The sequence below is a fragment of the Diadema antillarum genome, unplaced genomic scaffold (assembly GCF_040938485.1).
Source record: "Diadema antillarum isolate AM-2024a unplaced genomic scaffold, OU_Dant_1.0 seq00000635_RagTag, whole genome shotgun sequence".
Lineage (NCBI taxonomy): Eukaryota > Metazoa > Echinodermata > Echinoidea > Diadematoida > Diadematidae > Diadema > Diadema antillarum.
Window position 1 is genome coordinate 1,349,432 of NW_027271552.1, and position 20,569 is coordinate 1,370,000.

The following is a 20,569-nucleotide window of genomic DNA, read 5'->3' on the forward strand; positions in this document are numbered from 1 at the left end:
TGCCCGTGGAAAGGGAATAAATATACTGCTTGACTGCTTTTGCACAGGTGAATGATCAACCTGTCATATTAACCTGTTCCTTGTTGACGGGCAAAAGAATCTTGTTAGGGGGCATTAAAAGTTCTCAGAGAAATGTAGAAGGAACAGGTTGATATCACATCAGTGCAAGTTGTGTTGTTGCTGTTGAATGAAATGATTGCTGACAAAATGGGTTGGAAATTTACACTTCCCTGCAAGAACACATTAAAGGGATGGTACAGTATTGGTTGAGGTAAGGATTCAGCCTTTAACTTTTTGCAAGATACTTCGAAATCACTTGATGAAATTTTAAAAGAGCATAATATTCTACAAGGAATTCAAAGTTCATTTGATGAAAATTGGTTTTCAAATGGCTGAGATATCAAGAAACAAAGTAAAACAATGTGATCCTAATAAAAGGTGGATCCCACCTTAGATTACTTTGGATATCTCAGCTATTTCAAAACCAATTGTAATCAAATCAACTTTGAGTTCCTCTCAGAATTATATGCTCTTTCATATTTCATCAGAAGTTTCTCATTATTTCTAAAAAACATCATCAAAAAGAGTTGGAAACCTGTAGCACCACCTCAACCAAAACCGTACTATCCCTTCACGGGTTAAATGTTCTAAAAACCTTACCCACAATCTTACCCCTCTTCCCGCTGCCCACAGACATTCTGTATTACGATGTTCTTCGCTCACCTTGACCATGCCTCCGATAACATCCTCCTCCTCCTCGTTCTCACTCCCCGCCTCCTCCCCTTGGGTGCCCCCTCCTCCTCCTCCTTCCTCCTCTTCTTCCAGAAGGCCCGCTTCCGTGCCAGCGAGCCCCGCCCCGCCTCCTCCTCGCCCCTTCTTCTTCTTCCCGGCCTCGATAGCGTACGGGGTCATGTGACTGCCCTTGTTGTAGGTTCTGGTCAGTGCCGCCTTAACCTGGATGGGACATCACACGCAACACAGTCGAGAGAATTTCTAATTAGATGATTTTTATCTTTTAGTTTCAGCGTGATATTTCATACTTGTGTACATTTTCTTACACACAATCTCAGCAATGCTGCATTACATCTGCATCACTCTATTCCTTTCAGAACTTATAAACAATGCAAAATTAGTTTTCAAAATCTGCACCCACTGTTGGATATTGTCAACATAATACAGGACAATCCATGGATAAAAAGAGAAACTTACAATGCAGGGTGGTCCACAACCTGAAATTTGAGTATGTTGCAAGCTCAGAATCTGAGAATATGGCAGAAATGTGCGCGGAGTACACATCACAAGCATTTTGTTTGTAATATTTTGCAGCTTATCTGTCTTTGTGCTGCTTACACTTAATGTTCCCTCTCATGTTTTGCACACAAAATCAAAGTACCAGGTAAATTGATGTTTCGTGCATGTTTTGCACATGTTTGAATATGTTTTATTTTGAGCTTGTTGCACATTCTTGAGGATGTTGCATAGCATGTTGCTGGCTTTTGATGATGTTGCACAAGAGTTGAGGATGTTGGGCAAGAATTCGAGCATGTTGCAGGAAAATGCTGAAACCCCTCATGGACCACCCTGTAATGTAAAGAGTTGATCTGTGTACCTTTGAGGGGACCCTTGACATGGGTTCCCTGAAGCCGGAGTACTGGGTGACCTCCAGTAGGCTATCCAGGTCTTCCCTCAGTAGGTCGTAGTCGCACATCAACTGGACAGTGTCCTCCACCCCTTCCGCCTCCCGCTCTATCAGGGGGTCGGTCAGGAACCGCCGGAGGCGTGGCAGATACTCCTGGTTAAGGTCCCGGATGGAGGCTGAAGTCCTGCTCAGTGGAAAGAGGTAGGGGGAGGGTGTAGAAATGGTGGTGGTGGTGGAGGTGGTGGTGGCCAGGGTGGAGATGGTGGTAGCATTGGTGTTAATGATGACGGTGGTGGTGGTGGTGATGGTGTTGGTGGTGGTGGTGGTGGTAGTGGGGATGGCAGTGGGGTTGGTGGTGTTGGTAATTGTATTGGTATTGGTGTTGGTGATGGTGTTGGTGATGGTGTTGGTGATGGTGTTGGTGATGGTGTTGGTGATGGTGGTGGTGATGGTGGTGGTGATGGTGGTGGTGATGGTGATGGTGGTGGTGATGGTGGCGGTGATGGTATTGGTGATGGCGTTGGTGATGGTGTTGGTGATGGTGTTGGTGATGGTGATGGTGGTGGTGATGGCGATGGTGTTGGTTGTGGTGATGGTGATGGTGATGGTGGTGATGGTGGTGGTGATGGTGGTGGTGATGGTGGTGGTGATGGTGGTGGTGATGGTGGTGGTGGTGGTGGTGGTGGTGGTGATGGTGGTGATGGTGGTGGTGGTGATGGTGGTGGTGATGGTGATGGTGGTGGTGGTGGTGATGGTGGTGGTGATGGTGGTGGTGGTGGTGATGGCGGTGGTGATGGCGGTGGTGATGGCAGTGGTGATGGCGGTGGTGATGGCGGTGGTGATGGTGATGGTGGTGGTTGTGGTGATGGTGGTGGTGATGGTGGTGGTGATGGTGGTGGTGATGGTGGTGGTGATGGTGGTGGTGGTGGTGATGGTGGTGGTGGTGGTGGTGATGGTGGTGGTGATGGTGGTGGTGATGGTGGTGGTGATGGTGGTGGTGATGGTGGTGGTGATGGTGGTGGTGATGGTGTTGGTTGTGATGGTGATGGTGATGGTGATGGTGATGGTGATGGTGATGGTGGTGGTGATGGTGGTGGTGATGGTGATGGTGGTGGTGATGGTGATGGTGGTGGTGATGGTGATGGTGGTGGTGGTGGTGATGGTGGTGGTGATGGTGATGGTGATGGTGGTGGTGGTGGTGATGGTGTTGGTTGTGGTGATGGTGATGGTGATGGTGATGGTGATGGTGATGGTGGTGGTGATGGTGGTGGTGATGGTGATGGTGATGGTGATGGTGGTGGTGATGGTGGTGGTGATGGTGGTGGTGATGGTGATGGTGATGGTGATGGTGATGGTGATGGTGGTGGTGATGGTGATGGTGATGGTGATGGTGTTGGTTGTGGTGATGGTGGTGGTGGTGATGGTGGTGGTTGTGGTGATGGTGGTGGTGGTGGCAGCAATGGTGGCAGTGATGGTGATGAAGGTGGGGGTAGAGGGATGGAGATGGAAACACATTAAGTTGTGACTAGATACATGCATGCAATTACAACCATATAGATCTAGATGCATTACAGTTTTAATTAAAGCAAGATACAGGTAGAAAATACCACAATCTGAACAAAAATGCTATTGACAGTCTCTATACCCTATTAAAATTTTAGATTATGAAGTGAGGATCCATATATTACTTCCTGTTTACAATGATTCACTTTTCCTTCTGTAATGAGTATATGCCTATCAATATTAGTCTACATATATTTCATATCTCATGATATCTCTCAAAGCTTCCCTTCAGAAGCAACAAAGACAGATGAAATACATAAGGAAAGAGAGATCTTTGTGGATACATGTTTGCATGTTCATCCCCAAATAGATCAATTAGTCATGTACGAAGCCAAGTATTTGAACTTCAATGGGGCATGATGTGTATTCATATCAAAACACAATCTCTGAATCATTAAATAGCACAGCAGGCAGCATATAAACATACATGATTAAAAAAAAACATAATATTAAAAAAAAAAAACATTTATGGTCAAACTTTTCAAGGTACCCTTGTTGACAACAGCCTACCTCATTCTAGTGTGCATCTGCAGCTCTTGTAGGAGACGGAAATTCTTGCCCCTCGTCGAGTTCTTGCCGAGCCAGCTGGGGAAGTTGATCATGTGACCCATGTAACCCTGCAAGGCTGTGCCGGGAATCACGCTGGCAAACACAGCCTGGAAAACAGCACAAAGTCCATGTCAGCGTGAGGACAAAAAGAAACACACTAATCCAGCATCAACACTTATAATGCATGAACAATTACGCAAACTAGCCAACAAACTTGCATAACTAAATCCACATTCAGATGAGGCATTAGCATTCATGTCCATTAACCCTAAAAAGACTGGGCTATTTTGGTAGCTCGAAAGACTGGGGGGGGGGGGGGGGGGCCCTCAAGGGCCCCCCCCCCAAGATCTCGGCCGTGGATCGCGTAATCGCCGCGGAACTTTGCACAATGGTAGTGTGCGATGTAATCTACAAGATCGTGTTTTTAAATTTTCCAAAATAGACTTCTTTTATTTTATTTTGATTAATTATGATAATTTATGCAAGAAATCAGAATCTTTCATCTAAATCAGTAAATAAAGCTCAAAAAGTGCTCATTTTTGGTATAATTAATCTTTGTGGCATTTTTAGCAAATGTACTTGAAAAAAAATTCGGTATCAAAATTAATTTCTTATTTATTTTATTGTTTCATGAATTTCTTATGTATTTCATTGTTTTTTCGACCTTTTGTTTTTGTTGTTTTTTGTAACAAAATTTGTCACAGACATTTTTGAAGCATAATACTCCTAAAACAAACTAATTTTAGCCATTGAGAGTAAAAATAAGCATATTTATATGAACCATGTGAAAAAACTCAATTTGCATTGACTTTGTACACAAAATCACATTTTTTAGCCATTTTTGGCCTCACGTGCATGTTCAAAAAGTCATGTAACTTCAGAACCGTACCCCCAGGCATCACAAATTTGGTGTCAAAATGTGCGTGAAACTCAAAAGAAAAAAGTCATGGAGCATCGCGGCGAGAGCATTGCGTATTGCACAGTAATCGTGCGAAAAGTCGAGGGGGGGCCTCCGAGGCCCCCCCCCCCCCCCCCCCCCCAGTGCAGTTAGGATTAAACCACGATATCCTCACAGCTAATGGGATTTATAAAATGGGTTCAAGAATGTAGCCAATTGGAAGCGCTGAAATGAGTCACGTGTGCGTGCATTATTTTCTTCAGGTAAGCACTAAGAAGAGTCTCTCTTTCCACCTCCCTGGCCTGACGTACGTCACAATGTTTTTACACTAGCAGTGCGCACTCAATCAGTTGTTACAAGTGCGTCACGCGCTACTATACGCGCTGTCAATCCTGTAAACAGCTTCTAGTTCGGGCCGGCGCGGGCTGCCACAACAGCCGGCGGCCTTTCTTGTGCATAACAGTACGTGGCGTACGTATACTCTTGTACGTACGTCACGTACAGTACTTATAGTGTGCGGGGATTTCCGAGTGCGACGTGCGTAAATGTTTGGGACGAACATCTTCGGACATCTTGACTTTTTGAGCGAGTGTGCTACATGTAGCTGACTGGTATTGACCCACAAAGTGTACGTGAATAATGCTGTTAGTTTTCGACCCATTTTATAAAACAAATGATGCACAGGATTATTTCGTGGCGTTAATAGTGAAGGTGCGGCTCACTCGAGTGTTGACAACGGTTGCAAACATGCACTCGGCTGCGCCTCGTGCATGTCGCACCATTGTCAATACTCTCGAGCGCGCCGCACCTTCACTAACACACTCTATCCTGTTGCATCATTAGTATATCAGCATATGTCAACGGCAGACAGATAAAAAGCAAACTTTTGGCATACACTTGTAACTTTTCAGAAGTTGTGAAATTTTTACACTGTATCAGTGGTATTGAGGAGGAAATGGGGGAGGGGGCTGCCAGACATCTATCAAAATGCACTGTGAATTTGAATGTTTAATTCCTGCCTCCAAAAACTGATTTCTATTACAATGAGTGCAACCATTGCTTGTCACTACACAAATTTATTTAGCTAAAATTTGCAACAGAAGGAAATAAGTACCACAGAGATCTCATAGATTTGGGTCTTGATATCGTAAAAAAACATTAGATATAACAGTGCAATACTGTGAAGGGGCAATCTTAAGGGACCATAATCTGCTATTGTATTTGATTTTCATCCATTTCTATAATTGATGGAAAGCAGCTGCCAATGCTATAAAGGATGGAAAAAGAAGGGGTGGCAGGGCACAAGGAGAGTCACCCATAAAATTCTGCGATACGTACACATAACATTCACGGTGGCCGTGATGTTGGACGAGCCCTCCTCATTGCTTGCAAAGCACTTGTACGTTCCCGCCTCGTTCCTCGTGACGTTGTGGATGAGCAGCGAGCCCCTGGTCGTCGATGGAGTAACGCGGGGAGGAGTCCGGATTGATGAGGTTGCCGTTCTTGTGCCACTTGTGCGTGATTGCCGCCGGGTTGCCCTCCGCTCCGAACAGTTCAGGGCGAGTATGCCGGGAACTTCGTGTGAGCTGACACTGATTCCTGAGGGCGTGTCAATCTTTGGCGGGGACTGAGCATGGGAAATTTGAAAGATCAGAAAATTTGGGTTATAACCTAGAGTACCATTACAAGAAGTCATCATACAGAATGCAGTGCAAGTTCACTTCATGATAAAGGAAAACATCATATCATAACACAAGTGCAATATGAATAATGTAACTCCATGGCTATAGAACTGCGACAAATATGAAACGACTGCTCTATTCCTTTATACAAATAACTAAATTAAATATACCCAGCATGGTCTTCAGGCACCTTTGTGCATAATAATGTCCTATGATTCGAGCTTCAGTATAATTTGGCATTATAAAATCAAACATATGTAGGATTTGTTTTCATGTTTGACAGAAAGAGATTTCAAATAGCCAATCAGATGTTCTGAAGTAGCTGTTTTGAAAGTAAAACCTCTGCAATCGTTTCTATGGACTAAAGACCCATGGTATAGCTGATAAACTGCTCGATCCTTGCAAAATACAAATTTGTAGGCACACAATGGACAGCAGCAAAGGGGAACAAAACTGGCAAGTACACCAGGAGATTAGCACAGGGAAGATAATGATGTTTGTTGAAACAATCGGAAATCAAAATTTTCAGGTGATTTTTGACACACGGAAAAAGTAAAATGTGTATAGCCTTGGTAAAAAAAAAAATCTGAAATCACATTTAAATCTGCAGAATATCATGCCTGTTAGCACTTTGTTGTGTGTACAAGTTACGATTTGACCAGAAGGACCAAGTGCACTTAGGATTCAAACATGGATGTGATATCTTCGCAGACCGTCGCAAACTCAACAGCGGATGTCCAGCGTGATGCCGTCGTTGACGCTCTCGTCCAGGGTGTCGCTCTCGGCGCGGCAGAGGTAGACACCCCCGTTGTTGGCCGAGGAAACGGAGGGGAGCACAAGCTGACTCCTGGTGGGAGATCCCCCCCATTCTCGGCATTCGCCATGACTTGTTCCCCTCCTGAAATGCATCAATATCACACACACACACATTAGGTGGCATTGTACGGATTCTTCCGACAAAGAACTGTACAACAGTATAATACACCATACACATGTACATGTACATCTTGCGAGTCATATTTTTTCGCAAATCAGGACTTTAAGACAATTTCAGGAGTGGAAAAATGAGCAAAGAAAATGGGATTCCATCGGGATTCGAACCCGAGACCTCCGTATTGCTATCCCAATGCTCTACCAATTGAGCTATAGTATAGAAAGCCCTAGTTCAGTGTTCATCCATAAACCCCATTAAAATTGTCAATGCTCGGAGTGAATTTCAGGAGTGGTTAAATTCACAATCATGGAGTGTAGTTCGAGAAAATGCAAACCCTGTGAAATAAAAATATGGCATGCATACACTGTATACTGTAGTAGGTGTCTTTGCATTGTGCATGGCATGTGTGTAAAACATGCATGTGTGTACTTGTGTGTTTCAACACATTTCTCTCCTTCCTCGCATAATGAAGAGCACCTGACTTTCACACCTCTTTCAGGAAGAAAGAGGAGTAATACTAACCTAAGCATATGTTGCTTAGGCTGCATTCACATAGAAGTATACAGTATTCACTATTCGGGCACCCAGTACACCATCATCCGCACCGTCAACTCACCATCCCATGCAGTGAGGATTTCTTCCTCCTACATCCCAGCAAATCTTATTAACAATTTCTAAACTGCATCAGAATGTCAGTCTACATGCTTATTTTTGCTAAAGGGCAAATCCAGACCAAAATTGTCATTATTTCATAAACGAGAGACGGTATACGCTGCAAGAAAATCGAACAAGCTCGATTCCCACTATGCTATACTATTCTATGCTATTCGGTACTTTCGAATAGTGCCCTCTTATGTGAACCGGTGTTAGGAAATCCTATTGTTCGCTTCAAGCTATTCGCGTGCCCTCGAAAACGAGCCCCGATTACCCAAATAGTATACTTCTATGTGAACGCAGCCTAACAAGTCAATGGAATGGATACTTTTCACAGTGAGGAAAGTAAAATAATTATTGTAGAAAAGAAAACAAATCCAGGCTGCCATAGACTTTATAAAATATCCTTTAAAAAGGCTGAATGATAATCCGTAATAACAAGCATGCAATTTCATGCTGCAAAAACAAAGTCCTGAAGACTGCCATGGAGTGTAATCTGTTCTCTCTTCTTCTTCTGCAATAATTATGTTGGCAACATATCTATTACTCCATGGAGATTCTTACTATCATAGAAAAGAATCTGACAATTTCATTTGGTAATGAACAGTGTGATCACAACTGTACATTATTTCCTTGGAAAATACCATAATATACATCAGACTTGACAAAGACTAGACAATTACATGTACCTTCAATGGCAATGCCATTGCGCCACCATGAGATTCTGTACACTGGATTGCTGCTGGCCGTCTGGCATGTGATGGTCACTCTGTCCCCCTCCTTGGCTTTGTCCGGCTCTACGGTCACTGTTACATGGCTTGGAGGAACTGGGCAGATGAGAAACAAAAAATGACCGACCAATGAATGAACAGGTTGCTTTACAATTCACACGAAACTGATCGACGAATTTCAGGCATTCTTAAAAAAAAAAAAAAACTAGATATATCGCTACGGCTACTGATATGCCTCCGCCATAATGCATGGTTCTCCTAATAGGTCTATAGTACAATGTCTTGACAATGTGTGATGACAGTTTCACACAATTGGCAAAATATTAAAATGACAGGTTTGACACAAATGTGCTGAATGTTCACTTTTCTAGAACTAGGTTCAATTGGATGAATGATTAAAATGTCAGAGTGCAGGTATTTGGGGAACTGATGATTTTTACTTGACTTTTGACCCTTTTATAAGTTTATGCATTGAGTAATTTTCAAGGTATTGAGAAAAAGTATAATTTCAGTATCAAATGGGAAAATAGCATTATCTAAACCTGGCCTTTGACTTTTGACCTCACAGTTCCAAAGAGAATCACTGTTAGGTTGAACATGCATAAATATGTAAGTTTCATGATAAAAACCTTGAGTTACTTTCGAGATATGGAGGAAAAAGTGCAATTTAGCACTTTCACTTGACCTTTTACCATTTGACCTTTGACCTTTTGGCAAGAAACTTCCCCAAAAATATATATTGGGTAATACATGCCATACATCAAGTTAAAAAAAAAAAAAACCTTTAGGCATATTGCATTTTAAGGAAAGTAGTGATATTTTGAGGAGTTGACCTTGACCTTTGACCCATGACCCCCAACTTCCCTAGATAATCACTGCCCATCGGTACAAGCATATATACTAAGTTCCATGAAGATACCTTGAACCATTTGCGAGATATGGAGAAAAACATGAAATTTCAATTTTTTTTTCACAAAATAACCTGTGACCTTTGACCTTTGACCCTGTGACCCTAAAATCCACATAAAGTATTATCCCCCGAGGATATACCCTCATACCAAGTTTGATGTAAAACCACCACACAGTTCTTGAGATATCGACAAAAACAAAACGGGACGGACAGACGTACGGACGGACGTACGGACGGACGTCCGTACGTCCGTCCGTACGTCTGTCTGTCCCGTTTTGTTATTGCCACACAAGTATATCACCGTAAGGTCGGAAGGACGGACGGACGGACGGACGGACGACCCGAAAACATAATGCCTCCGGCCACTTCGTTGCGGAGGCATAAAAATGCTATACCAGAATAAAGCTGCTATTACGATATAAAGGTCTCTTGCATGAGTGAATGTAAAGCAATTACTGCATTATAGGCAAAAATGTTCAGTCATTAACAACCAACAAGAGGTTAAATGCACTTTGTTCATTTCATTTTCCATCTGTCAAGGTGGCTAGACAGCCCATCTTCAACTGTACTAGCTCGTCTTTCATAGGGTCCAGTTGTATGCACTTGGGACGGACCACTTCACATGGTTATGCACCCCTCTCTTTACGATAAATGAGTGAAGCAGGATCTTTTCATGTGTGTGGGGATATGACTCGATATCTCAAAAACAGAAACTCCATTTCATGTGCTATCCTAACTATAATTCTGAGACATTAATATCATCCTTGCTCCAATCTCTAGTAGACTCATACAAGCTAATATAAAGAAGGGGTTGTTAGCTTCCAACTACTAAGGAGAGGAGAAGAGAGACTCACAAAGGACATTCAGAGTCACGCTGGCACTGAGGGGTACGGGCGTGGCCTCGTTGGAGGCGTTGCAGGTGTACAAGGCCCCATTGTCCGTCTGGTCCAGGATGATCGCCAGCTCACTGGTAGACAGGATGTTCTGTGTGGTGGCCTGCGCCCCCTCCTGCTCCACCCCGTTCTTGTACCAGACCAGTGTGGCCAGGGGGTTGCCGCCCGTCGCTCTGCACACCAGGCGCAGCAGGCCCCCCGACCTCGTCACCGAGTTCTCGTTGCCGGAGATGGTGGGTGGCGACGGAGGATCTATTGGTTAACATAAACAAGAAAGATCTTGCAAGAGTCTATTCATGCCTGTTGAGCAAACTCACTTTTAAAAGTACCGATAAAAAAAATGTCTTCTGGTGTCTATAATAACTCGATTTAAATAAGAATTGCACAAAAGCGCATACTATTAATTCTTAAGCAGAGGCACGTTCACACCTCCAGACTTTTCAACATCACTGTGATTCCCAACTTCTTATGAACATACTGTATTATCATTCTCAGAATTTTAACAATGAACAAGCATCTCACTTTAATACGTCATGATTTTACAAGCAACACAGAGAGACGGATGCATTTACTTCCTTCTACTACTGGTCACCTGAAGAGCCTTTTAGAAGAGAAGAACAACAACAATTAAAGTATACTATCATCGTACAAGACAAATATGTGACCAAGCACCACAAAACCAACAAAAGAGTTGCACACTGTAAATGTACATGAGTACTCAAAATAGGTGATGTTGGTCAAACTGGTCAATCTTTAATTTTTTAGATATTCCGAAAGAAAGGAAAAGGAGACCATCTGATAGTAGACCACGTGGCAATAAACCAAAGACCCTGGGTAACTAACACATGACGTTGACGGTGACGGTCTCTGCTGTCGTCTCGTACAGCTCCTCATTGGTCGCCTGGCACATGTAGTCCACGCTGCGTGCGTTCGCTACCATGGTAACCGTCAGCTGCTGGGAGGTGATAAAGCCGCCGTTGGGGGCGGTCTCCACCACGTCGTCATGGGTCTTGACCAGTCGGCCTCCGGTGAACCATGAGATGAAGGCTGCAGGATTGCTGTTGGCTGATACACAAGGAGAACAGAATTTTTCATAAATAGAGTTCACATGGGAAGAGGAAGGACTATATGAATTTAATAAAAAAATCAATCTTTAATGTATTATAATATACTATTTTCTCCCTTTTCTATGAAACTTCACCTTCTCACTCTCTCTATTCAGATATGAATCATTATTTGAATGGGTTAGTATGGTTCAATCTAACATTTTATGTATCATTTGAAAGCTTAGAACTTACTCTTTAAAAGTATGTAGAAAAGTTTAAAGGGATCGTACAGTGTTGGATGGGACCTAATTTCAGATTTCTAACATTTTTTTGTGAAATAATGAGAAACCTCTTATGAAATATAAAAGAGCATGTAATTCCTATGAGGAATTCAATGTTTATTTGATGAAATTGGTTTTGAAATGGCTGAGATATCCAAAAAAGAGCGATTCTAATAAAGTGTGGGACCCACACTTTATTACGATCGCTTTGCTTTACTTTGTTTTTGGATGTTTCTGTCATTCCAAACCCGATTTTCATCAAATAAACTTTGAATTCCTCTTAAAATGGTATGCTCTGTGCTATATAATAAGTGTTTTCTTGGTATCTCACAAAAAGTTAAAAGCCCAATTCTCATCTCCACCAATACTGTACTATCCCTTTAATTTCATTTTGGCATTCTTTTTGTGGATTTTGAGCTAGGAGATTAAATTTGTATCATGTACACAAGTAGATGGCAAATTTCTGCATTATTTAACTAGACAATGTACATTCTTGAATCCTGAATCCTACAAAATCATCTCAGAAAAAGTTAAAAGATGAGTCCCCATCTCAATTAAAACTAGAAATATCACTTAAGGTGATTAATACCCCCACCCCGTGACGACAGTCTTACCCAAGGAATGATCTTTCCTTGATCTTCAACCATTTAAATGCCGTTACCATGGCAACGCAGCTTCCGACACGTCTGAAAAATGTCTTGCACATCTTCCCACCAAGACTATTGTGTGTGCCACATTTCATAAGCTTTTGTCAAAAACTGAGGAAGTAGTTCAATCCACAAGATCTTTCCTTGATCTTCCACCATTAATATGCCGTTACCATGGCAACGCAGCTTCCGACATGTCCAAAAAATATGTCTTGCACATCTTCCCACCAAGACCAATGTGTGTGCCACATTTCATGAGCTTCAGTCAAATACAGAGGAAGTAGTTCAATCCGCAAGATCTTTCCTTGATCTTCTGCCATTTATATGCTGTTACCATGGCAACGCAGCTTCCGACACGTCCGAAAAATATGTCTTCCACATCTTCCCACCAAGATCAAGGTGTGTGCCACATTTCATAAGCTTTGGTCAAAAAACTGAGGAAGTAGTTAAATCCGCAAGATCTTTCCTTGATCTTCTGCCATTAATATGCCGTTACCATGGCAACCTACTTTCGGGTACTGTCAAAAAATGCGTCTTGCACATCTACAACCAAAGGCACACATCTGTACCAAGTTTCATGGAAATTGGGCAAAAACTGAGGAAGTAGTTTGCAACACAAAATTTTCCATCATTTTGGCTCATAATATGTGAGCTGTTACCATGGCAACATACTTTTTGTCACTGTCAAGAAATGTGTCATGCTGACCTATATCCTAAGACAAACATTCAATATGAATTCCATGAGAATTGGAAGAACACTGATGAAGCAGTTTTGCCATGAAGCATTTTGCCCTATATTTTACCAATAACATGCCGTTACCATGGCAACGCACTTTTTGCCACTGCTGAAATATGTGTCTTGCACATTAACATATTCAGATGAACATCTGTACCTAATTTCATAAAAATTGATCAAAAACTGTGGGAGGAGTTCGCGACGCAAGATTTGTACCCATTTTTGCCCATAATATGCCGTTACCATGGCAACATACTTTTGGGTACTGTCAAAAAATACGTCTTGCACATCTACAACCCAAGGCACACATCTGTGCCAAGTTTTATGGGAATCGGTTGAAAACTGAGGAAGTAGTTCGCGACGCAAGATTTGCAACGGACCGACCGCCCGACCGCCCGACCGACCGCCCGACCGCCCGACCGTCCGCTGATTCCTATATACCCCCTTCAAACTTCGTTTGGCGGGGGTATAACTATGCCATCCCTTCAATGGCTAAGTCAGCATCATACCTGAAGTGCAGGTCAGTGTCACTGTAGCTCCAGACCTCACCATGTTCTCATGGCCTGTGATGTTGACAAAAGCCGGAGCAACTGTACCAGAAAAAAAGATGGGAAAGTATAGACAACACGTGTGAATTCATTTCAACAACTCCCATCTGGCAATACAGTGATGCTTCTGATATAGAAAATGCAGCCAATACCTTCAAAAGAAAGTACTATTTACTATCAGTGTTATGAACTTTTTTTTTCGCATTGCACTACAATCAATAAATCATATGAACATTTGGTAGAATGTAAAAGGGAATATGATACTGTGTGTGCACATACAGTATATGAAATAATCTATGTTACTACAGTAGAATCTCCTTCAGTGTCTTATTGCAATGCAACTCTCGACTAAAAACTGAAAGAAAAAAAAAAGTGCTCGAGGCACATTGTTTGATGGTTGGGAAATAACGAATGAAGCCAAGGAGAGGCAGGGAGAAAGTTGGAAGAAAGAGTAGGGTGGGTTGCCATGCCGGGGTCATCCCACTAGACCGACACCAACGAGCCATACAGCCCACGAGTTCGACACTGAAAACAGGTCCATAAGTCATACAGCTCACGAATCATACAGCCCATGAGTTCGACACTAGGTAGAAACAGCCCACGAGTTCGAAAGATACAACACGGCGCATTATGTGTCAGTCTCGTGGGCCTTGTTGGCTTAGTGTCGAACTCATGGGCTGTATGACTTGTGAGCTGTATGACTTGAGGGCTGTATGACTCGTGGGTGTTGGTCTCGTGACGTGCACCCGCCATGCCTACATGGAGTTAGAGGTACGAGAAAATCAATTGGGGGAGAGGGTTGCTAGGCAACTCACAGTTGACAGTGAGCTGGATCTGCGTGCTCATTGGCTCCTCGAGCACAACGCTAGTTGCACGGCAAAGGTAGATGGCATTGTTGTCGCCGTACTCCACCGTCAGGGGGAGGACGTTGTAGGCACTGACCCCATCTGTTCTGTAGGAATAGTCCAGCTTCTCACCATTTCTATACCAGTAAACCTGTGAGAAAAGGGTCACCAGTCTCTTCTTGTAACTGCACGTGCTGTTTTTAGGCTACCCAACTTTTGTGGAGAAACATCATACCACTAGACAACATGCAACTTGGAGCAACTGCATCACGTTCATACAATACTGTTCACCATAGAAAGGTTTGCCACTATTGTACGCTACAACAATATGGTAGCAGCCACGGAGACAATCAGCCACTTGCAAGACGTTGCAGCAATAACTACACACGGACAACAACAGTAATAGTCTTGATGAGACAGAACTAATACATGTACACCCTTTAATGACCTCAGCAATCCTATTTTTGTACAATGTAACAGTGACAAATCAAGTTCTAGAAGAATGCCTACAGAAGATCCATGGATATCACAATGACAGAATTTATTGCTCATAAAAAATGAAACAACCCTAAAAAAATAAGAATAACCCTTCCTTGGACTGAAGCAGAAAGAAAGAAAGAAAGAAAGAAAGAACAAACAAAAGAAAGAAAAAGAAAGAAAAGAAAAGAAAGAAAGAAAGAAAGAAAGAAAGAAAGAAAGAAAGAAAGGTTTCATGAAAGTTTTCAGAGAGACTTTTTGCTCATATGATACACTTATGAGAGGCTTCGTGAAAGGGATTTCACTTCTCTTTGAAAATCTCTCATGACTACATACAAATTGTACGTGTATGAGCAATTTTGACCATTTTGAGATTTTAAAGGCTTTTATGTGATGACTTCATGAAACGGACCTCAGGGCACATTGCAAGTTAGCACTCTAGTACCTACTACACCTCTTTGGGCTGCATTCAAAGGATCTTCCTCACCTCAGCCAGGGGATTTCCACCCCTGGAGGTGCACCTCAACGTCAGCACTTCCCCCTTCCTGACAATGGTACCTGCCGAGTAGCCAGTGATGAGAGGTGGCAAGGGAGGAACTGCTCCAAATTCAAGAGAAGACAACGAGGCAAAAACATGATGTACGGTTGTTTCATTTTCTGTTTCTCTACCGTGAGGATAATGATCATGATCACGGTCCTTGCTAACAAACCCTGTCACATGCTACAAGGATGGAAAAAACATCAAACCTTTTATGTGAGGAGTTTGATCACGAAATGAGATAACTCTATTCCTGCTTAATTTTAGGATATTTGTGGAGATGCAGCTGTGTTTGCCTAATAACTTCAAGAATATTCCTTGTTAACCGTAACAAGTGAGGTATAGTTGGAAAGATTTTATTCTGCTATATCTGATAATTCAACTTCATTCATTCATCGCATGAAAGAGAAGGGTGCTGGCCCAGTAAAGTGGTCTCCACCTACTTACCAAAACAAGAAATCGGATGAAAGATTCTTACCCCATGTACAATACTTTCGCCCCAGGTGACTAGAAAAAGTCAGGAAATGCTATCACCCAGTCACATTGTGCCACATACGCTGGAATGAATGAATCTGAGAGGAAAGTAATCAGACTTACAGAGGACATTCAAAGTGACGTTGGTGAGGAGAGCTGACGGCAGGGCGGGGTGAGTGACCTGGCAGGAGAAGGACAATCCGTTGTCCTCCTTCTCAGGGTTAAGGGTCAAGGTGCTGACCGTATTGACCTTTTTACCTAGGAGCGGGGAGAAGAGAGACCTCATTCAAATTAATGAAATGTTTGCGTCCAGTTTTTATTGCACCGAATTGCTCTACATTGACCTATGAATAAGCACCGAATTAATCAGTGTTAAAAAGTAGCCAAGATAAAAAATGCTGAACATATATCGTCATTGGGGTGATAAGACCTTGTATCTGCAATTTTGCTGAAAATGAGTTTTTTGGATTAATGGTCAAATAATGAGTTAAGTGATGTCCTGTCCAAATCCCAACTGTCTTACTCCAAAAATGAAGCCACCACGGCATGTCAAAGGAAAGGCTAGCCCATTCTCCACAGTGCTTTGGCCGCCATGTTTTTTGGCTCTCCTGAACATTTGACATTTTGTAGATACGAGGTCTTATCGCCCCAGCGGCGATATATACTCAGGCAGAACTTAACCTGTGACCTCCTCATCCTGGACAGGTGTCCTATCCACTAGACCACACGGTTTCCATCCGACAGCCAGTGCTGGTTCTAATCCTTATACAGCATGCAGCAGATACTGCACTTTTAGTCAAATTAATGAAGTTCTTGCATCAAGTTGTTTTTACTGCAACTGACTGACAAATTGCCCTTCCACTACATCGACTTATGATTTTCATCGTGAATACAACTAAACACTGATTAATTCGGTGCTTTGAATATATGTCAATATAGGGCAATTTGTCAATCACCTGCAATAACAGAGAATTTGATATGACGAATTGGTAGATTAATAGTTAAGATGTATTGGTGTACTGGTACATACTTGTATATTTTGAGAGGAATGGACAGATACAGTTGTAGGCGACAGATATGTTCACACAGGAGAACGTGTGGTGGGTGTGAGGATGGATGTATGTATGGATGGATAGATGGATGGATGGATGGATGTAAAGATGAATGGATGGATAGATGGATTTATTAAAGGACAAGTTCACCTTCATAGACATGGGTTGAGTGAATATAATGCAGCAACAATAGTAGAACACATCAGTGAGAGTTTGAGGAAAATTGGAAAATCCGTTCGAAAGTTATGAATTTTTGAAGTTTCTGCTCAGTCACGGCTGGATGAGAAGACTACCATACCTTGTGATGTCACATGTGTACAACTATATAAAGAAAGAATAAAGAAAATTAAATATATTTTCACTTTTCTCACATAACAAAAGAATACTTGACATCTCTCTTTCAAAAGGCAGGGGGAATAATATTACCCTTAACCATGGCTCGACACTAACTTTTTGTTTGGTGGCCCGATGGGGCCACCAAAATCCTAAATTTCAAATTTTTGGTGGCCCGAGAGAAAAATTTGGTGTCCCGAAAAAAGAAACAATAAAAAACATTAAAAGTCCTTTGCTTTTAATGAGTCAAATATTTAAGTTTTATGATAGTAAGAACTAGAAGTTGGACATATCTACTCATAAATAAACTTCAACAAACTTGCAACACTCACTCTCGGGCACTCATTCAGTCCTTTTCATCCATCCTTTAAGAAATTTAACTGTTAATTCTGGCGCAAAAAGTTACGAATTTATTGACATACTTTTCAAAAAAATTTGGTGGCCCGAGGACGGGCCACCAAATTTGCCCTTTTTTGAAATTTGGTGGCCCGACTTTCATTTTTGGTGGCCCCGGGCCACCGGGCCACCGTTAGTGTCGAGCCCTGCCTTAACATTCATCAGTAACAAGTCGAAAAATATAGACTTTATTCAAAAAGTAAAGTTTTGTGAAATTCTCTTTTATATTCCTTATATCGTTTTACGCATGTGACATCATACACTGGGTAGTCTTCTCATCCAGCAGTAACTGCATAGATATTTTAAAAATTCATAAGTTATGAATGGATCATTGTCTGATTTTCCCCAAACTTTCACTGATCATGTGTTCTACTAATTTGCTGCAGTCACTGAATCCACATGTCTATGAAGGCGGACTTGTCCTTTAAGTCTGCCTCCTTCAATAAGCTGAAGATTCTGCAGACTGTTCCTTGATTCTCATCTACTATAATCATAATCAAATCTGTTTGTAATTATTTTAAAAAAAGTCTTTTTTATCAGACTAACTTTCAACAGGTCTGGAATTCCCCTTTTACAGGTCGATTTCAACCATGGAAGAAAATGTATTATTGTCTATTTATCATTCAAAAGGCATTGCATTAATCAGCCCTGCTTTAATGGAAACTTGCAATGGTGTGTCCCATTCCATGACAATTATTAAGGTAAAAATTATGGCAAAGGTATTTTGAATAAAAGCCATCATAAACCAGCAGACTGGGGAATTAAAAGTCAAAGTAAAATCTTTGATAAATGACATTGATGAAAGCATACATGCCAGTGCATCATTTACCTCCTGGGTGTAACCCTTACTGCACTTCATTCGCTGATTGGTATGTATGATCAAGTGTTTTCTTGGCACATTAATGGTTGAATGAATTCATTAAACCATTTCGCTCTATGTATAGCTCCTTCCATATATCATGATTATACCACTCAGACATTTGAATTGATACTTGACAGGTCTACGTACTATACATTGAGATGCCAAGTTCAATAATCAAGTACCGGTATTAAAGGACAAGTTCACCTTCATAACATAAGGATTGAGAAAATGCAACAATATTAGTAGAACACATCAGTGAAAGTTTGAGGAAATTGGACAATCTGTGAAAAAATATGAATTTTTTAAATTTTTGTGTTGGAACCAGCTGGATAAGGAGACTACTACAGCTTGTGAGTCATATGCGTACAACAGTATAAAGAAAATGTAAAAGAAAATTCAACATATTTTCACTTTTTTTCGCATAATAAAAGAGCACTTGACTTGCCTCTTTCTAAAGGCAGGGGAATAATATTACCCATAACATTTGTCGGTAACGAGTCAGGGGGAATGTGTACTTTTTTCAAAAGATGGAATTTTGTGAAATTCTCTTTATATTTCCTTATATTGTTGTACGCATGTGACATCTAAGTTATTCATACACTGCAGTAGTCTTCTCATCCAGCGGGTACTGCACAAAAACTTCAAATATTCATAACTTTTGAACGGATTGTCCGATTTTCCTCAAACTTTCAATGATGTGTTCTACTAATATTGCTACATTCTCTCAATCCTTATGTTTATGAAGGTGAACTTGTCCTTTAACAATTACAAGTCCATTGCTAATCATGTTTGTCTCATTTCCATGGACCAGCAAATAGTATGAAAAACCATATATTTCAGAATCAAAGTAGGCCTTCTTGTTCGAGAGAAAATGTTGTATCTTTACTGGTTACCACCCCCCCCCCCCCCTCCACACACACACACACACACACACACACACACACACACACACACACACACACACCACACAAACACGCCCCTCCCTTGCCTATCTGCATACAACAGATGGTGGAACTAGAAATAAAATGGACAGTTCACAGTGTACAGTAATCTCGAGCCTAAATCACTTGATTCTCCCGTGAAAACATGTTTTTGTGGTCACATAAGGAACGCAAGTCTGATATCATCTTTGCGTAGTTTTTGTCAATGAAATTGCGCTAAAATCTTTGAAATGTCCAGTGTAAAACTACCGGCCTCACAACGATCTGTTGGAGCGGAGACAGTTATTCGCGACACGCCTTGGCTTCCCCGATGCTCTCCTTTCGTTTTCCACACCCAGCGCCTCTCAATCCTTTGTTTGTGTGGTCGGAGGCCGCACATTCTCCGAGCGAGCGAGTCGATGTCGCAACCACAGCTGTTCGTATCACGGCGACACAAAATGCCATCTCTACATATTTAGATTAATATCCCTTTGTACACTGAAATGTCAGAGAGGCATCCATCCCCCACATTCCTCGTATTCAATAAAAAATAAGGACGACCTAATTTTGTCACTTACTCTGAATTTCAGTATTTTCGGCCATTCTGAGTCGTCTGCTTCACTACAGCTGTCCACGCACGTTTCAGCACACAGTTACCAGACTGGTCACTTCTCAAGAATAAACTCAACGAGTGATGCAAGCGCGTACAAGTAATGAAGCGATAGAACGTGTGTGTGGTAGGTACCTATCTGTACAGCGGGTGTCTGCGCGTGCACGACGATCTTACGACAGGGAAAGTACTAGTAGTCTAATTTGGCAGACATGACAGATACTGAATGGTGAAATTAAAACACAAAGTGCGATGAATCTTTAAATGAAAAGTTCAAATTTAGGTCCTGTGGAACGCAATACCTGGTGCTTTACCGAATAAGCAAGCCCCGTGGACCCACCTTCAAACTTC

The 20,569-nt window shown here is 41.9% G+C and overlaps 1 protein-coding gene across 1 annotated transcript in view; it reads right to left on the reverse strand.

Moving 5' to 3' along the window:
- Positions 1 to 763: 763 nt before the first annotated feature.
- LOC139736281 (nephrin-like) overlaps positions 764 to 20,569 on the reverse strand; it is a 50,631-nt gene continuing 30,825 nt past the window's right edge. The window contains 15 exon segments of the mRNA XM_071647011.1: positions 764 to 818; positions 851 to 954; positions 1,610 to 1,823; positions 3,713 to 3,858; positions 5,995 to 6,096; positions 6,098 to 6,193; positions 6,196 to 6,276; positions 7,055 to 7,200; positions 8,564 to 8,746; positions 10,415 to 10,705; positions 11,297 to 11,518; positions 13,673 to 13,753; positions 14,527 to 14,707; positions 15,521 to 15,630; positions 16,169 to 16,303. Of these exon segments, the coding sequence (XP_071503112.1) occupies positions 764 to 818; positions 851 to 954; positions 1,610 to 1,823; positions 3,713 to 3,858; positions 5,995 to 6,096; positions 6,098 to 6,193; positions 6,196 to 6,276; positions 7,055 to 7,200; positions 8,564 to 8,746; positions 10,415 to 10,705; positions 11,297 to 11,518; positions 13,673 to 13,753; positions 14,527 to 14,707; positions 15,521 to 15,630; positions 16,169 to 16,303 (2,147 nt within the window).